This window comes from Carassius auratus, unplaced genomic scaffold, assembly GCF_003368295.1.
Source record: "Carassius auratus strain Wakin unplaced genomic scaffold, ASM336829v1 scaf_tig00007640, whole genome shotgun sequence".
NCBI classification, from domain to species: domain Eukaryota; kingdom Metazoa; phylum Chordata; class Actinopteri; order Cypriniformes; family Cyprinidae; genus Carassius; species Carassius auratus.
Genome location: NW_020523867.1, coordinates 10,410 through 29,883, shown reverse-complemented (window position 1 = coordinate 29,883; position 19,474 = coordinate 10,410). Strand labels below are relative to the sequence as shown.

Here is a 19,474-nt window from a genome sequence, read left to right as displayed (position 1 = left end):
TCATTAAATCCATCTTTAAAATCCAGAATATTACTTTAAAATATCAAGTACAAATCTTAACGGCACATTAGACTTCTTAATTTAATGATCAATATTAAACATTTCAGTAGCAGGATACTATTAAAATAGCACCTTTGTAGGATGTCTGAAACAGCTAAATTTAGAGAGCAGCGACATTTGATAACAGTGACAAACATCAATTTCAGTTCAATTGGAATTTATGCATTTAGCAGACACTTTTATCCAAAGCAACTTACAGTGCATTCAGACTAACATTTTTTACCTAACATGTGCTCCCTGGGAATTGAACCACAACCTTTTGCGCTGCTAATGCAATGCTCTACCACTGAGCCACAGGAACACGTGTGACATATAACTTCTCTCTTTCTTTAACTTTATGTATAAAAAAATTATATAATTGTTCCAAAATATTCACTGATTTCTGCAGGTGTCTCTGAAACCTTTGGACATTCACGGCTCGGTAGAGGAAATGCTGGAATATTCACTAGCTTCAGAGAGACGACGACTCCGTCTCTACAACGAAGAGGCCTTCAAGAACCTCATGAAGGACTATTACAACCTTCAGGACAAGGGTTAGCACTTTACTTAAACGCTGTCATTTAATTAGTATATACTTGTGTCTGCTTACGAGGTTCTGAGGTGGGTGGTGTATGAGTGATCTGATTATGTCACACCTCAGTGTCCAGGAGATCGTACTTCTAAAAACTTCACTGAGTCATGGAAACAAACTTCATTGGTTGTTTATTGGCAATAAATCAAATGGTGCAACATTTGCTATTAAAATCACTCTCCAAACACACTCGGTGTCTCCAGTGGAAAGAATCCCATGATGGAGTCAGCCAGAGGACAGACATGAGACTTAACAAGAGCCACCACAACCATAACTTGGCAGTGGAATCAAAAGTTCCAGTCATGAGTCAATGCGCACACATTCATGACAGCGTCAATCTAAAAAACTGCCGCTGGTAAAGTTCATGCAGAACAGGACTTGTTGACATTTCAGGACTGTGTAGCAGGAAGCCCGTCCGCCCGTGGTGTCGACCGAACTCACACGGGTCGAGAGCATTGAGCTGGTGCTGCCTCCACACGCCAATCATCATGGAAACACATTTGGAGGACAAATCATGGCTTGGATGGAGAACGTGGCTACAGTAGCAGCCAGGTACCAGATCCAGAAACATGCGTATTCATGCATTGCCAGTTTTATGTTTCTTAGGTCTAACAGCATTTCTAACATGGTGGATCCAGGCTAGATCGCTCCTTGGGATTATGGGTACTGTAGTTCTTTACTGGAAGTAATAAATCTGCATTTCATCTTCTGTTGTGTTTCTGTGTCTCCTAGTCGTTTGTGTGGCTGCTATCCTTCTCTCGGAGCTGTGGACATGTTTCGATTCCGAGGTCCGTCAGTGTCGGTGACAGACTAGTGTTCAAAGCGATGGTCAATAATGCCTTTTCAGACCAGGTACAGTAGCTATATAACAATAGATGTGCAATCATAAACAAAACAACCTTCTTTAGAACATTTAACTGTCAGGACTGTTAAATACAGCATTCATTTGTAATATGACATTACACATCACACTCACAATAACACCAGGTAGATATAATAAGGATTTAAATGGGGTACATTTAGATTTTGTATCGACTTTAATACTAATATCTAATAAACTGAGGAATATTATAAATACATTGTTTTCTTATTCTGTGCATCAGTGTGGAGGTGGGTGTTCGGGTGGAGGCGTATAACTGTGAGGAGTGGAATGAGGGAGCACCGAGACACATCAACAGCCGGCCTCCATGATTTATTACATCCCGGGACGTGATGGGGAGAGACAGACGTTTCCTGAAGTCACCTACACAACTCTTGTGAGTTATTTTACATGTCCAACAACACAAGAGTAGTCATTATACAGTATATAACCGTTCTGAGCCTCACTTAAAGCACATGAATTGTATCATTTTGTTATTTTAAGGATGGAGAAAGACGATTTATTGGTTCAATTGTCAGGAAGAGAATTCGCATGGCCAGGTACTTTTTGTAGAAAAAAACCTCAAAAATCGTAAAATTGTTCATTGTTTAAGAAACATACCAAATGTATCTTTCCAGGAAACACATTCTGTACTCAGGACATGAGGGACAATTTCTGTGCCTTGGGACAGAAGTAATCAGGTACCACAAAAAATAAAATAACATAATCATAAAAAGAAGGATATATATATATATATATATATATATATATATATATATATAATATATATATATATATATATATATATATATTTGTATATATAGTCAATGCCTAAATTCACATTTTAAATACAATTAAAATAATTAACTTTAAATAATACACTGAATAATGTTGCATATTTAAAAAATATGTTTTTGTAATATGTTTTTGTAATCATATTGAGGTTTTATAAATTATAAATGTTTCAAATGTTGTTTCAAACACTTGTGGGCGTTTACTGTGAGACTGTAGATTTTGTGCAAAAAAATGTCTCTTCTAGAAGTGTGATCAAATGAAAACGACTACAGATCATTATTGATATCATTACCAGTTAAATAGTCACATGAAATGGACGGTTAAGTTGAGAGCATTGCATTATAATATAATGTTGTTCAACACAGTGGCTGCATCTGAAATATAGTATGCGAAAACAGCATGTGAAGAGCATAGTGTGTCCAAATGCACAGTATTCATAAAACAGTAGGCGAGAAGTACCAGGATGACTTAATACTTTCTGTGAGATTCTGAAGTGTGCTTATAATGGACATTTTACTATCCCATGAGGCCACAGGAGAGGATTTGTGAATGTCAGTGATTCAAGCGACGCAAATGACAATATAAGGTCACACTTACTCCCAGAATATATTCATACTACACATTCATACCATATCGTAACCTTGATTGGTTGCAAAGGAATTACTTATTCCAAAAGTACAGATTAGAGTAGAGATTTTGGATGCAACCTATGTGCTCTAGAAAAAGAGAAGCTCCCTTAACAGTATACATGCTGCATACTACATACTGCTTTTTCCAAACATTGTTATAACATTGTACAACATCTCTGCCCCCTCAGGTGTTCTTGGGCTATAACAACGTGGCAGCTCTCACAGTCTTAGCTGGGAAGCGAGGCTGGGAGGCCAGTAATATCAATGATAAGGTCAGCATTTGATTTATTTTATTTATTATGTCTAGTATGTGGCTAGAATGCTGAATTGACTTGTGTTCTGCAGGTAGGAGTCTACGTGCTTGAGGAGGAAGATAAGCTGAGTTTAAAAGTTGAGATGAAGGTCAAAACTACGGCTTTTTATGTTTTCTCGCTGCTCGCTGACCTGCGGTTACGGCCACAGTGGGACAAGAACTATTTGTAGGCTAATAAGGCTTTGTTACATCCCTCTATATTACATTAATTGTGCTAAAAGTTTTGCAATTACATAAAATAGTTTTTCAGCGTCTACATCCTTCCATATGTCCTCCAGGAGTTGTGAAGAGGTCGAGAAAGCAGACGAGGAGGAAACCATTTATCACATTAAATGCACCACTGTCAATGGAAGCAAAAGTCGGGACTTCGTGGTTCTTTTGTCTAAAAGGCAACCCTGCAAAGATGGGTATGAATTCACTGCTAACATGAGTGATTCTGTTTTGGATAAACAAATCTTTGATGTTATTAAAGGAATAGTTCACCCAAAAATTATTAAAAATAAATTAATTAATAAACTTTACTCACCCTCAAGCTGTCCAGAATGTAGATGAGTTTGTTTCTTATTGGAAGAGATTTGAAATGTAGAATTACATCACTTGCTCACCAATGGATCCTCTGGAGTGAATGGGTGCCGTCAGAATGAGAGTCCAAACAGCTGATAAAAACATTACAGAAATCCACAAGTATTCTGCACAACACAACAATGGACTGGAGTCCTATTGATTACTTGAACTTTATGAATTATTGTGAGGTTTTTATCAGCTGTTTAGACTCTCATTCTGACGGCACCCATTCACTCCAGAGTGATGGAATGTTACATTTCTCCAAATCTCTTCCAAGAAACAAACTCATCTAAATCTTGAATGGCCTGAGGATAAGTACTTTTTTAACAAATGTTAAATTTTTGAGTGAACTATTGCTTTAATGTGAGGCTCAGACTGTATTTTTATCATCAGAGACCCGTATGTCATAGCACTCCGGTCCGTCACCATGGCAACAGTTCCACCGGAGGAGAACTCTATTCGGAGTGAAGTTAAATGTGCAGGATTCCTCGTTCATGAAATAGGCTATTCAACCTGCAAGGTACCAACTATAACATCTGCAACTCAATGAAAACATCACGCTCATGCTCAATCTGATCAGTTCTGGCTGCTGTTCCAGGTGTCATACTTCAACCAGGTGACCTCTGGAGTGCTGCCCTACGTGGAGGGAAATATAGCCGGCTGGTCCAAATCTATGGAAGAGACGGCAATGTCCTGCATTTCATTTCTAGAGCAAGATTTGCTGACCACACAGTTCTGATTTGAAACATTTGGACAATTCTAATATTAAATTTCAATTAACTGCCATGATGAAGTAATCATAAAAATGTTCAGCTATAGCATGTTGTTCAAAAAGCCAGTAATGATAACTGTAAAGCCAACTATAATGACATCTATATTAGCATTCACACCAGTGGACAATACAATTATTTATTATAAGCATATGCTCCAGGTATGTGCCTGTCACTTTAAATGTTCATTCTCTGTAGAGTCAAGAGGAATCTAAATGGATGTCAATTATTTCAATGTTCAGCTGAAAAAAGTTTTTTTTTTTTTTTAAATCTACTAAGATTTATGAGTAAAAAAAATTTTTGATAAACCTACTAGCATATTTAGCATATTTATGCATATATAGCAAGGAAAGGAATTTGCATGGCCAGGTATTTTCTGTATAGAAAATTCACAACAAATCATTGTGAAACCTGCACATTGCATTATGGGATACTGTTTTCCACGCAATGGCTTCACCTGAAACCACATACTTCCCTACTATATGGCAAGCAAAAATACAACCAAAAAAATAATCCAGGCAGAAGAACAGCGGCAAAGCACAACTAAAATAATGTTCTTCTGCAAGACGCGTGCAGTTGTATTCTTAACCTCTAAAGGGCCAAAGGTTACATGAAGGAATATGGCCCACACACTTAACAACACTCTTTCATAGAGTATATTTGTACAAAGTGTCTTATAAATAAATGCTGCTTTTCATATTCAAATGATCTTCTCTTTTTTGAGCATATCAATGAAGACAAACAGGATTCATAATTAAAACTTAGATTTCTAAGTCAGGCAAAAATGTGATGTTCACACATCTCAGGCAATTTCATCATGAGGACGTTTAATTGCAAGTAAATGGTCTCAAAACATGAAGAGTTGCTTTAGTTTGTCTCTAAAAACACTTCAGTCCATAACTGCAGAAAGCAAATCTAAATTGCAATGATCGGTTAAGATAGTCCATTTCTATCGCCTCCAAAAGCTGTGGATCAGAACACCACCACCTTGTCTTTTTTGGGTTGTGCTTTCTTCACAGGCACATGGACGTCCTCGTGGTCGGCGCTGATTCTGTTGGACAGCCGGCCGAGGGTGATGGAATTAGCTGCAAAAAAAGAAGTGAACTTAGATGTTTGTATGTCAGATACCAGATTTCCAGTGGACATGGTCACATTATTAACTCTTCAACTCACTTGAGTTCTGGTGTTCTGGACAATCTTTCTGAAAGTGTTCCACTGAACCACAAACCCGACAGCAACCGCCTAAAGGAGAGGAGCAAATCACCACAACATGAATGTTCAAATTCTTCAGATATTTAGTGCTCAAACAGGTAAATCGCTGACCTGCAGCATACAGTCCCTTCGGGTTATCAGGACAGGCTTTGGACAGATGTCCAGTCTGACCGCAGATAAAACACTTGGCATATGGGTAATTACCTAGAAGAGAGCTGCATTAATATGATAAGTCATAGCATTGTTTTTTTTTTCACTTTAAGTGTCCAAAAGTCTCATTCAGCTCGTACCCATGGCAGGATCTACTTTAGCACGACATCTCTGGATCTCATGTTCAGTGGACCCACACCGATAACAGATCCCGCGGCCCATCTCTTCATCGTTATCCGCCTCTGGGCAGTCAGCGAGACCGTGACCAGGCTTCCGGCAGTTGAAGCAAATCTAAATGGAAAAATATGAGAAAACGTGTCAGATATTTCATTTTAAGTCTATGGAAGCTTATTTCCACTTTGGAATAATAAAGTAAATAATTGAAATTGCAACTTTTTCCATCTCATAATTCAGATTGTTTTTCAGGCAACTGAGATTATTTTGTTACAAAACTGGTAGAAAAAAAGATGTCAGAATTGTGAGATGAAAAGTTACAATAACCTTAATTTTTTGTTCCTTGGCTGTTCTCACGAGTTTCTCTCACAATTCAGACTTTCCTCAGAATAATGAATTTCTATCTTGTGTTTGCAAGTTTATATCTCACAATTCTGAGTTTATATATCACATTTTTGAGTATATAGGTTATCACACAATCGGGGATATATTTTAGATACTTCCTCACCATATCGTTCTTTTTGTTGTTTTGTCTCTTTATGCGTCTGTTCTCTCGTCTCTCGTCTTTCTTCAGTACCGTTGCCACTTCTCCCCTCAGATCCCGGTCTGGGGTTGTCTGACAGCTCTGCTTTAAATACTCCAGAAATCCGTTCACATCGTCACGGTCATGCTCTCGTGTCTTCTTTTTCGGGTTGTGTTTTTTTACACCTGGCCCCTGCTGGATGTGTCGGCCAGCGGCTCTGGCTCCTGCTTCTCCAGCGCTCCCGCTCGCCTTCAGCTGCTTCCATGGTGTGGCGTCCGCTGCTTTGTGTTTATGGACGTTGTTCGCTCGGGCCCACCTCGTCATTTTGACTTCTGTTAGAATGAGAGAAGTTGTTCATTATCAAATAAATAACTTATTTACTATATGCTATAACATAAACTATTACAACCATATTTCTGCTAATATACCAGAGTCCACATACTAACAAAAAATCCATGTACTATTAAAGTGCCATGACAACATACCATGAAAGTGCTTTGAAATACTTTGGTGAATGTGGTAAACATTCTTTACCATAGTATACAGCAATAAGTATATTTTACAACACAAAACACACACACACACACACACACACACACACATATACATACATATATATACATACATACATACATATACATTATATATATATATAAAGAACTACATATTCATAATACATATACATAAAGAAATACATATATAAAGAACATAACTCTTATACATCTTTAAACCGAAATGTTTGTAATTTACAGTAACAATCACTTTTGATTGGTAATTTGATTTGATTGGTAATTTGGCAGAAAACAAATTATACCACATGTCATAAGGGATATTTCAGATTCAGTATATTAATTTGGATTATGTTTTCTTCGCAGATAGCATGAATAATCATAATCAAAAACATTTTTATTGGAAAAATGGGCGAACATACGAAAGATAAATCTATTTAAGACATTTCTGGTTAGTGGAAATCTATCTCTCGTAATAAAAAATATAATTAATAAATTAATTTTTCACGCTCACCTCAAAAGAATATCACCAGTCAACATCAAAACAGTTCGCAGTTAACGTGTGATTTTTTTTTTTTTTTTTTTTTTTTTTTGTCCCACCAATAAATCCGTCCGGAATGAAATTACAACATGAGCGTTTTGGTTCCCAGCGGGCCCTGGTTGAAGTTAATCAAGATCCCCAGGTGGCCAAATAATTAGCGAATCCAGGACGTGTTTGAAAGGACACGTCCGTCTAGTCGTTTCATTTAATACTGTCACTGTTCCCACAAGTTAGCAACTATTTAAAATGCTGGGGTTAATTTTAATAGTTGCGTTTTTTTGTGAAGGTACACTGATCAGACATATCTGTCAGAAATGAATTATATTCTAAGTTTAAATCTGTAGTTATAGCATCTAGATTAAAATAAAGCTGTTTTTATGTTTAAGCATGGAGAACTCCTGTGGATACATTGAACGCCACTGATATCCAGAATGATGAAGGTAAAACTTGGCTGCTTTTTTAATGAACTAAACGTTTAACGAAATTTGTATGACGCTTTATTTTATCCACAGGATACTCCTCAAATATTGGACAACCTCATCTGGTTAAGACAAGTGAAACACTGCTGGGTAAGAAGTTTGTCTACATGACAGCTTGACCCATCAGAGACTTTAGACCTGATTAAATGTCTCTCAATAACTAACTTTAACAGATCTTGAGGGAGACTATGCTGTAAATGAGGGGGATATCATAATACCAGTAAGCCAAAATTATGCTTTTTACATTCACAATTGAGACTAGAGCTATTTCAATTGACCTCTCATGCACTGGTCAATTTTGGGCTATTTTGCTTCCAAAATACCTCTAATTTATGCATTTTAAGTGTTTATTACTCTTTATCTGATTTGTTTCTATAAATTTTCGATTACAGTATGTATCTTTAACACTTTCTCAATTTTTTTTCTCATTAGCTGAGCCAAAAATCCACATATAAAGGGTTAGTTCACTTAAAAAATTAAATTGATTATTTTCTCACACTCAAGTTGTTCAAAACCTGTATGAGTTGTGTTGTTGAGAATGAAAGAAGAGAGAGATTTAAATAAAGTGCTGGTAAGCAAACAATTGATGGTAGCCATTGACTTCCATAGCATGGAAAAAAATACCCTTGTGACCATGTAACACAAAACCAGTCATGATGGTCAATTTTTAAAAATTGAAGTTTATACATCATCTGAGAGCTGAATAAATAAGCTTTCCATTGATGTGTGGTTTGTTAGGATCGGAAAATATTCGATCGAGATGCAACTCTGGAATCTGAGGGTGCAAAAAATCGAAATACTGAGAAAATCATCTTTAAAGTTGTCCTAATGAAGTTCTTAGCAATGCATATTACTAATACAAAATTAAGGTTTATTAGTTTATTTATTAATTTAATATCCTAATTATTTTTAGCATAACAGAAAAATCAATAATTTGGACCCATATCATGTATTTTTGGCTATTGCTACAAATATACCCCAGTGACTTAATACTAGTTTTGCTTTTCCAGGGTCACATTTCAGAACACTTGTTATGCAAAAAACTTGCTTCTGGTAATTTTTTGTCTTTTAGACTGACAGGAACGCAGTAAGTTCACTATGGGCCGAGCAGAATGGGAATGTGTCAGTGCCTTATGAAATTGATTCTGTTATTGGTGAGTTTTTCTGTGTGTTTGGTGGTATGTTTCCTGCAGATTATTACCCTTTAATGTGCTCTTGTATTATAGACACCAATTTAAATTGTTTAAGTGATAACAGGTGAAGATGCACTTAATATTCAGAGAATTTGTTTGTTTTTGTAAATGTTCATGGTTTTCAGAAAACAGGACTGAAGACATTCTTGATGCCTTAAATATGATCTCCGAGAAGACCTGCATCAGATTCCATCCACATAATAATGAAACAGACTATTTGCACTTTATATATGCAGATGGGTGAGTCACAGATTTGAATTCAGTCTTTGTCACAACACTTTTACAGTATATTTCTGTCTTGGAAGATGTCTGAAAAATGTTCCATCTAGTGCCGTCTAATCTAGATTGCGGTTTCCTAAAGGTGTGCATCTTACGTCGGATGTAGAGGGGGTGAGCAGCCTCTTCTGACTGGGCCAAAATGTACAGTTGGGAACATCTGCCACGAGATCTTTCATTCCCTCGGCTTTTACCATGAGCATTCCCGCTATGACCGTGGTGATCATATCACTGTACTTGATGAAAACATTGTCTCTGGTACATCACAGTATGCATACTATTACATTAATTCAGCCTTTCCTCTAAAGGTCACATTCTATAGATGCACTGAAATTCAAATGGGAATCTCAGATTTCCGGTAGCATTTTATTAAAATTCTAAGATCCCTTTTCGATCCCACTGGGGTTGGCTCCTAATTATACTATTATTCCATTAGCGTTTAAGGGATAGTTAACCCAAAAATTAAGATTACTCTGTTTACTCACCCTCACACTATCCTATACTGTAGGTGTATATGACTTTCTTCTTTCAGACAAATACATTCAGAATCGTATAAAAAAAATGTCCAAGCTTTATAATGGCAGTGAATGGGGTTTGATATTTTCAAGCAAAATAAAGTGCATTCATCCATCATTAAAAACTAAAAAGATTTTTTTTTTCTTTTCTTTTTTAAATATCCATATTTAAAACTACATACATTTTAATATGAGAAAGTGCCATTCCAGCGTAGCGTAAGCCCCGGTGAGAATATGCTAGTATCATGAGAGACAAGTTTTGTTTGCAGTAAAGGAGCAGTCCCTCTTGACTTCAAATCCAAATCCTTATTCTGTACTTCTAATTCATGACTGTTGTTTTGCTCTCTTCTCTTACAATTTAATGCCCTTGAATAGAACACACATGCTCCCTTCTAACTGGAATTTAGTGTATTATAATAATATTGGTATTTTGCACCATTAAAAAACAATAAAAAAATTTCACATACTGTAATAGTCAGAAAAAGAGGTATTATCTTCCAATATAGGCTTAGAAAGATATTTAAATAATTCATTTTATGATCTTATTATTATTGTGGAGGGGAAAACAATGCAGTGCAGTACAGTGAGTGAGAAATTGACAAATAAACCATCCTCAAAAGTTTGATTTGATCATGTTTGAGACTCCCATTTAACGGGATTTAAAAAAAAAAAAAAACATGATTTAAAAAACAAACACCAAACAGGCAAAACAATGAATGATCAGGTCAAATAATTTTTTCAGTCTTCAGTATTCATCTTAAAATATTGATAACTAAAAAAAAAATTATTTTTGTTTACTTTATGAAAATCTGTAAAGATTGTACTGCAAAAGTGTGTGTACCATGACCTGAACGGGTTCACAATGATACTAAATCAGACGACAGCAGACATGCAGTAGACAAGTTTTACTTGTTTTAGTCATGTTGATAATTTAGAAATTTGAGTATCAAATATGATCGAGTAGGCAGCCAGTAAGGCTTGTGGAGTATCAGTGCATCAGTTACTGGCAATACTGTCCACTTCTTATTTTACAGGGAAAGAGGGAAATTTTTTGAAGAAAAAGGGAAACACACTTGGTCTGAAGTATGACCTGGATTCAATTTTGCATTATGGAAGGTATGGGAATAGTGTGCATGGCTGTCTGAGTGCATGAAGTCAAATTTCCTGAGTTATATTTTTGTTCTGTTTTGCAGTAACTATTTCTCTCGCAATGGACAACCCACAATTCAGCCCAAAGAGAGCAATATAACTATTGGCCAGAGGACTCACTTGTCTGATCTGGATGTGCAAAGGATCAGGAAGCTCTACCACTGTGGTACGTCATGTGCACTTGTCATACCAGGGTTATTATAGTTAGTTTGACCTAAAACCATAGAATAGTTGTTACTTGAAATAAACTGTTAACTAAAGGAAATATACACTTAAAGCAATATTTCATCCAAAAAGGAACATTTGTTGAAAATGTATTCACCCATCCAAGATGTAGATGGTTGAGAAATGTAGCATTCCATAATTTGTTCACCAATGGATCCTCTGCAGTGAATGGGTGCCGTCAGAATGAGACTCCAAACAACACAATAATCCACAACTAAACCACACCACTTGAATCCATCAGTTACAATCTTGTGAAGTGAAAAGCTGTGTTTGCACGAAATCCATCATGTTATAAACACATCTGTCCTCTCATCAAAATCCACCAACATATGTTTAGAACTGTTTCCCTCCTGATTCCGACATGACGTTTCAGTGGAGAAGGCCATATCATGGACTCTTATTTAAGTTAAAAGCATTGTTTATTCTAAACTTCTAGAATGTTTTGCTTCACATGACATTAATTGATAGATTGGAGTGGTGTGGATTATTGTGATGTTTTAATCCGCTGTTTGGACTCTCATTCTGCCGGCACCCATTCACTTCAGAGGATCCACTGGTGAGCAAGTGATTCAATGCTACAGTTTTCCAAATCCGTTATGAAGGGAGAAATTGATCCGATGTCAAACTACAAAAAAAATCAGGATTTGCAGTATAAAAATGGAAATCACTATGTAAAGGAAGTGAACAATCAATAACTGCATTAGGTATTTCGGAGAGAGTGCTATTTATTGATTTTATTTGTGCTTTACCATTGTTCTGTGAATATTTATTTATTTATTTATTTTTACCTTGACCAATTTTTTTAATTGTTGCTTTCTCCATTTCAGATGAGACAAAATCAGGATCAAGCTAAATCTTGTCCAACCTCACAGCTGATCTGACTGGATTTTTTTTGTATGGATACTTGATGACAGGAATTCTGAATCTAAGAGGAAAAAAATAAATGTCTGATCAAAATATGTATGGGTCATTCTGAATTTGTCAATGTTGTCTGATTTGAAATAAATTAATTTACAGATACTCCATTCGCCTGTTCTGGTCCTTATTGTCATTTTTATATTTTGTCCAGTAGGTGGTAGTCACGGTGCACTTTTAGTTGGATAAGGTGAACGGAGTATGTTGCCAAAAAGTTTGCAGTACAATTTAATTTAGTCAGTTCTATGACATTGTAGTGTAGTGTTTCTCTTTTGAATTCTTAAATAGTTTTGAGTTTAATTCCACCAGCATACTTGCTAATCACAATCATTCTTTTTTTTTAAATATTGTTTTCTTATTGAATTTGGTAAAAGCAGTCTTAATATGAGCGGTGATTTCTAGTCAATTGTATACTTCAGTACCTTTAATTGTGGCCTTGTAGGTAGTAGATAGGTTGTGAGTTTAGTTTCATTCGCCAGACACCTTTTTGCATTTAAAGTTCCATGATTTTTTTTTTTTTTTTTTTTAACGCGAGTGGCTGTTTAAAGTTCATTTATTTTTACTTATTTGCATAGATCGACGATGTTACATTTGGAACCACTTTCATATGAATGTAGAAAAAATGCAGAAATATAAATTTCGAAACTTGACCATGAGAAGGAGTGTTTCTCTGAAGTGACGTCATGACGGGGAGACCTAGACGCGCTCGGTTAGACCGGAGTCAGTTCATTTCGGTTGATGCACAAAGTTCTTGGAAACGTCTAGGAAAACAAGTTTGTGTAAGACTTAAATGAGAAATGAACTGAAGGATTAAACATTCCAAGTTTCTTTATTCCATTGATGCTGAGGAAGTTTATTTTTTAAAAAAAACTGGAGCTTTCCTAAGCTACTGGATTTTTTTTCTTTCTTTCTCTGACAAGGAACTGTTTCTGCAAAGATCGGTCGTCTTCAAAGTGTGACAAACTATAGTTTTGGCTTTGCTTGTGCGCGCATGGAGACGTTGAGCCTTTTTACGCACCTTGACAATTTCACAGCTGTTTGGAAAAACGCATATACCCAAGGAACTACCATGTTTGAATAATTTTTGTATTTATGTATTCCATAGATTTTACTACATAAACGTAGTGTGTGTGGGTGTGTTTTCTTTTCTTTTCTTTATTTGGATCCTTGGGCATCTTTGCGCACCAAGCGCGTGTTTGTTCCAATACTGCAAATGCGTGCTACCTCATTTTTTTGGACTGATATTTGAACCGATATAGCGATAAACGAGCTTTTTATTTAGTTTGAGTGACTTGTGTCTAAAAACTGTTTGGCTTATGCTGTGACAATTTAATACCGCGTTTTTATTAATAGTGACCGGTTTTGTAGTTAAGCATGTTACGTTTTACTTGATATCAAATGATTCACTTGTGAAGTTGACTGACTGCACACCCCCTCTTTTAAAAGCAAATGAAACTTATTGATTTGCCAAAGGAAGTACAAGGAGGATGTCATTCGTTGCTGTAAAGATTCCTTTTATTAATGTCAATTTCAACAATTTTCTAAAAGAAAGACTGTTTATGAAGGATTACGCTAGGATTTAAGTCTACATCAAAGACTGCTTTGCTCTTCTCTGTCTAACCTGGAACTTCAATATGACTACGATGCCGCCTTCAGATGTAACCTTTTGTAATTCCAGTCCTACTTATTCCTCTGAAGCCACGGCTGCGTTTGCCACCGTGATGACACTCATCATGCTCTTCACCATCTTTGGGAACATCCTGGTGATCATTGCTGTCCTGAAATGCCGCTCTTTGCGTGGACCTCAGAACCTGTTTCTGGTGTCCCTGGCTGCGGCGGACATCCTGGTGGCCACATTGATCATCCCTTTCTCCTTGGCCAATGAGCTGATGGGCTGCTGGTACTTCGAGGCCTTTTGGTGTGAGATCATCTTAGCTCTGGATGTGTTCTTCTGCACATCTTCCATCATTCACCTGTGCGCCATCAGCCTGGACCGCTACCTGTCCATCTCCCGGCCGGTGAAGTATGCATCCCAACGCACCCCTTACAAGATCAAGTGGGCCATATTTGTGGTGTGGCTCATCTCTGCAGCCATCTCTTTCCCCCCGCTGGTCTCCATGAACAAGACCAAGCAGTCAGAGTATGGGCCCGGGCCGCAGTGTAAACTCAATGAGCACCGCTGGTACATCCTGTACTCCTCCATCGGGTCATTCTTCGCCCCGTGCCTCATAATGATCCTGGTGTACATTCGTATCTATCAGATTGCCAAGAGGCACAGTAGATGTCCTCCAGGAGAGCCAAGGAAAGACTGCGCAGGCTGCGATTCTCTGGGACGGGAGCTGCAGAATGGGAAAAACCAAAGAGGAGATATCCCTGAAAATGTCCCGAATGTTCCCAGTGCGGCTGCTTCCAGATCTGACAGCATAAACCAGTTTCAACCACCAGGAGAGAGCGGGCAAAAGATGTCTCACTCAATGAGGTGCAAGGACAACGAGGACAGTTCGAGCTCTGGCTCTGATGTTGGGGTAGTTGGGGGACATCATTCTAACAGGACAGCCTCTAACATGAGGGCACTGGAGCCTAGCTACCAGACTTCCTCTCCAACCCAAACATACCACAACTTCATCGCAACATCAAAGGGCAGCCAGCTGGCCTCTTCCATCATGAAACCAACAGGAACACTGAACGCCAGGAGGAAAACCCTGATCGTCCGTGAGAAGCGTTTCACATTCGTCCTTGCGGTCGTTATTGGGGTTTTTGTCGTCTGCTGGTTCCCGTTCTTCTTTAGCTATAGCTTGCAGGCCATCTGTCCAAAGGCTTGTGAACTGCCAAAGCCGCTTTTTAAGTTCTTCTTCTGGATTGGCTACTGCAACAGTGCCCTGAACCCACTCATCTACACCATCTTTAACAGGGACTTTCGTAAAGCCTTCAAAAAGATTCTATGTAAAAAGTATAATGACTGTTCTTTTTGAAAGCGGACAACCCAGAAAAAGTTTTATACCATAAAGTGACATTTGTTTCTTCCGATGGGGAAGCTTACAAAAACTGTCAGGGCTAATTTCACTCCAGTATTTTAATAAGACATTTTCGTGATAAAAATGACCTTTTATCCCAGATGAACATAATTGTGTTTTCTGCAATATTTACTTCTGAGAATTTATGATTATAATAATAATAATAATAATACACCACAATTTTCTGTACTTTTTCTATATAAATTAGAAGATGGGAAATTGCACAGATATGATAATTTGTTTTTCTTGCCAAAGAAACCAGCCATTTTTCATGTAAATATATGTTCGTTATTGCATGTTCAATATTGCCTTTGTTCATAAATGTGTTTGTAAGGCAGTGTTTTGGAAATGCATGCTTAGTTATTTTATTTTTGCCCTTAATTGTCATGTCAAAAAAAAAAAAAAAGACCTGGACACTTTTTTGAGAGGATTTGAAATTCTTTAAGGATAAACACATATCTGAAAATCGCTGAAAATCATGTTTCCTCTACAGACTTTTAAATAACTGCTATTCACTATTCTCTTAAACATTTGATGATTTGTTTTAATCAGCAGTTCCATATGCTGAACTGAGTGGATATATTGGCCCACATTCTATTCATTTTTGTTTCTTCAGCTGAGGTGCCACATCAAACTCTCGTAAGATTGTGCCGGTGTCTCTGCAGAGACTCTGGTCTCCAGGATGTTGTGACCTTTCCAGTGTACTTTCAAAGACCGTGTGGCTCTTTCTCAGAGACACCTCTGGCTCCGCTTCATTGTGAGATTACAGAGCTGGATATGAGAAGATTTCCGAGAGCTTCACGTCTGTGGGAAAGTGCCAGAACTCTTAAAGCCCAGGAGAGGCGTTTCTCTCTCTGGTGTGAGAGAGAATAAAGCAAATGCATAGATGTACAGTTTTACCTAGCTTTAAAATGGAATCCAAACACCCTTTGTTTAGATTAAAAGCATAGTTTTGACTGACATTCTTGCTGGTTTTCAGATTTTAACCAATTGAATGGTATGTATTTCCTGGATAAGAGTCTGCTTGGTCTCTGTGATCATTTCATTTGATGGGTTCTGATTGAAAGTAATGCGATGTGTATGCAGGCTGATGCTTTGGGTCATCAGAACCTGTCCCAGTAAATGAATTGTGCATTTATTAATGCCTCTTGATAAGATTGTATTATTTTTGGAGCTGTCATAAGAAGGCTTGTGCAGTTTAATTTGGCTTCTTAATGATATCTGTGATTGTGTGAGTGCAGATAAGTGAGGCTAGGCTTGTTTCCAGCATGTCTTTGACAATAAAACTGCTTCTCCAAATTTGGTTCCATTAAGCGTCCTGTTGAAATGAGCTGATGTAAAGCAAATATATTTGTGAAAATGTGAGTCATCTGCATCTTTTGCTTTTTCGGCGACAGGTGTGGAAGTTGCTAATGTATCATTGCAGACTATGTTCAAATATCAGATATATATAGTTCATTTATATGATGTTATGGTTATTAATATATACAGTGCCCTCCATATGTTTTGGAACAGTAAAGAAAAAAATGCTTTGCTGTGGAGTCAAGACATCTACAAATATGATTAAAAGATGAATAGGAGACACAACATATATACATATAAACATGTTTTGCCAAATAAAAAGGAGAGCACTTATAGATTTACATTCCCTAATAATCTAATGTGAGTGTAAGTATTGGGACAGTTGAAGTTAAAGCAAATGAAGAAGTTTTAGTTGTGATTGCATGCAATCACAATGCTTTTCCCAGCTTTTAGTCAGATTCAGCTGTTGCTTGGTTTGAGGGGTTTCTGTCTTTAGTCTCCTCTTCAGCTGGTGAAATTCATGTTCAACTGAATTTAAATCGGGAGACTGACTTGACCAATCTAAGACGTTGCATTTCATTGCTCTGATAAACTCCTCGACTGGGCTAGGAGGGTGTTTTGGGTCACTGTCCTGTTGCAATATGAAGCACTTTCTGATGAGACTTGTGGCATTTTCTTGAACATTGGTAGCCAAGATGGTTTTGTACACTTCTGCATTCATTCTGCTGTCACCGTCATCCTTTAGGTCATCAATAAAGAAAAAAAGCCTATGCCATGACACCATCTCCTGCGTGCTTCACAGATGAGGATGTGTGCTTGGGATCATTTGCAGTTCCTTTCTTTTTCTCCACACTTTTTGCTTTCCCATCACTTAAATAATAGCTCATCTTTGTCAGACCGTCACTCCAGCTTTCTGGAGGTTGTTGGTGATTTTACAGACACTTCATCTTCATCAGATGCAAGAGTCGGAATGCAGAAACAATGGCTATAATTGATACAGCACATTCCCTGCTTTTAATATCTTAACAATTAATGCAAAAGGACACAGCTGATCACTTATGTGTCCATTAGATATTTGGATGTAATTTAATATTGCTCACACATTCAATGATTTTTTTATCCATTCATAGATGTGGCACTATCACTACCACTTTTTTTTCCAAGTTTTTTTTTTTCAGTTCAATTAAAATTGTATTTACACAAATAAATAAATACGTTTACCTATTATTTTATATTTACATGGCTTTTTAACATAAATAAATAAAAAATATTTATTAATAACAATAATGTTAAATTATTTATTTATATTTTATTTATTTTTGTACTTTTTACTTGCATTATCTAAGCAGTTTTTTGCCCAGTTAACAGTCAGTGGATTTTAATGTAAATACATAAAATTATTTTGAATTAATCTATTTTATATAATTTGTAATTGTTTAAAAACTAAAATTTTCACCTAACCTGTATTTAGCCTGCAAGTATATTTGAAATTTGTTTCTTTCTTTTTCTCCTTTTCTTTCTTTTTTTCTTTTTCTTTTGTTCTTGGTGACCTTATAAAGTCTCTTGGTTTCCACGATAAGTTGTTTGCTACTTTATTTGGTTTCCTAAGATCGATGACTTTCTCTCATGACCACAGACCTTGATCACAGCTCTCAAAACTAACCATCCTTTATCAAATTTGACATTTTATGTATGAGAGATATGCATGCATGGTGATATTCTGTTGTTGTTAGTGCAACACTGTATTAATGCTTATTCAAACCTAGGTCATCTGAGGTCCTAACACACAATGATCTGAATCTCTATGATACTTTGAATCCCTTCGTTACTAGGGCAAAATCTACTGTTTGCAGCGGTTCATATTTCATCCTTCCAGACGCATGTTAATTTTGTGAAGCAGCGCTTCCCTCTGCAATCTCAAGTATCCCTTCCTCTTTTTGAAGCAGCAGGAACAGATGCTGCCAAGCGGGTCGAGGTGGGATGTATTTGTGCATGACTTCAAGAAGCAAAGATGCTGATTATGAGGGCTGCTTTGTCCAAAAAAAAAAAAAAAAAAAAAAAAATATATATATATATATATATATATATATATATACAGTATTGTTCAAAATAATAGCAGTACAATGTGACTAACCAGAATAATCAAGGTTTTTAGTATATTTTTTATTGCTACGTGGCAAACAAGTTACCAGTAGGTTCAGTAGATTGTCAGAAAACAAACAAGACCCAGCATTCATGATATGCACGCTCTTAAGGCTGTGCAATTGGGCAATTAGTTGAAAGGGGTGTGTTCAAAAAAATAGCAGTGTCTACCTTTGACTGTACAAACTCAAAACTATTTTGTACAAACATTTTTTTTTTCTGGGATTTAGCAATCCTGTGAATCACTAAACTAATATTTAGTTGTATGACCACAGTTTTTTAAAACTGCTTGACATCTGTGTGGCATGGAGTCAACCAACTTGTGGCACCTCTCAGCTGTTATTCCACTCCATGATTCTTTAACAACATTCCACAATTCATTCACATTTCTTGGTTTTGCTTCAGAAACAGCATTTTTGATATCACCCCACAAGTTCTCAATTGGATTAAGGTCTGGAGATTGGGCTGGCCACTCCATAACATTAATTTTGTTGGTTTGGAACCAAGACTTTGCCCGTTTACTAGTGTGTTTTGGGTCATTGTCTTGTTGAAACAACCATTTCAAGGGCATGTCCTCTTCAGCATAGGGCAACA

The 19,474-nt window shown here is 36.8% G+C and overlaps 3 protein-coding genes and 1 pseudogene across 4 annotated transcripts; 3 read left to right on the top strand and 1 right to left on the bottom strand.

Moving 5' to 3' along the window:
• Positions 1 to 448: 448 nt before the first annotated feature.
• On the top strand, positions 449 to 5,260 carry LOC113071556 (acyl-coenzyme A thioesterase 12-like; annotated as a pseudogene).
• A 108-nt stretch (positions 5,261 to 5,368) lies between these two features.
• On the bottom strand, positions 5,369 to 7,740 carry LOC113071559 (zinc finger CCHC domain-containing protein 9-like). The gene is made up of 6 exons (XM_026244912.1): positions 7,644 to 7,740; positions 6,606 to 6,952; positions 6,064 to 6,214; positions 5,885 to 5,977; positions 5,735 to 5,803; positions 5,369 to 5,646 (listed from the first exon to the last, which is right to left on the bottom strand). Exons 2-6 carry the CDS (start codon positions 6,942 to 6,944, stop codon positions 5,534 to 5,536), a joined length of 765 nt encoding a protein of 254 aa, XP_026100697.1. The 5' UTR covers positions 6,945 to 6,952; positions 7,644 to 7,740; the 3' UTR covers positions 5,369 to 5,533.
• An 80-nt stretch (positions 7,741 to 7,820) lies between these two features.
• Positions 7,821 to 12,525, top strand: LOC113071558 (zinc metalloproteinase nas-13). Of its 2 annotated transcripts, XM_026244910.1 has the most exons (10): positions 7,821 to 7,956; positions 8,057 to 8,110; positions 8,183 to 8,239; positions 8,323 to 8,369; positions 9,222 to 9,303; positions 9,468 to 9,582; positions 9,704 to 9,876; positions 11,168 to 11,249; positions 11,327 to 11,448; positions 12,335 to 12,525. In XM_026244910.1, the coding sequence occupies exons 1-10, from the start codon at positions 7,917 to 7,919 to the stop codon at positions 12,358 to 12,360; spliced, it is 798 nt and encodes a 265-aa protein (XP_026100695.1). In that variant the 5' UTR covers positions 7,821 to 7,916; the 3' UTR covers positions 12,361 to 12,525. The 2 variants fall into 2 exon arrangements, with proteins under 2 accessions (XP_026100695.1, XP_026100696.1); XM_026244911.1 differs by lacking the exon at positions 8,323 to 8,369 and having other exon boundaries at positions 7,862 to 7,956.
• Positions 12,526 to 13,117: 592 nt separating this feature from the next.
• On the top strand, positions 13,118 to 16,735 carry LOC113071557 (alpha-2B adrenergic receptor-like). Its single transcript, XM_026244909.1, has one exon. It carries the CDS (start codon positions 14,057 to 14,059, stop codon positions 15,392 to 15,394), a length of 1,338 nt encoding a protein of 445 aa, XP_026100694.1. The 5' UTR covers positions 13,118 to 14,056; the 3' UTR covers positions 15,395 to 16,735.
• The last annotated feature ends 2,739 nt before the right edge of the window (positions 16,736 to 19,474 follow it).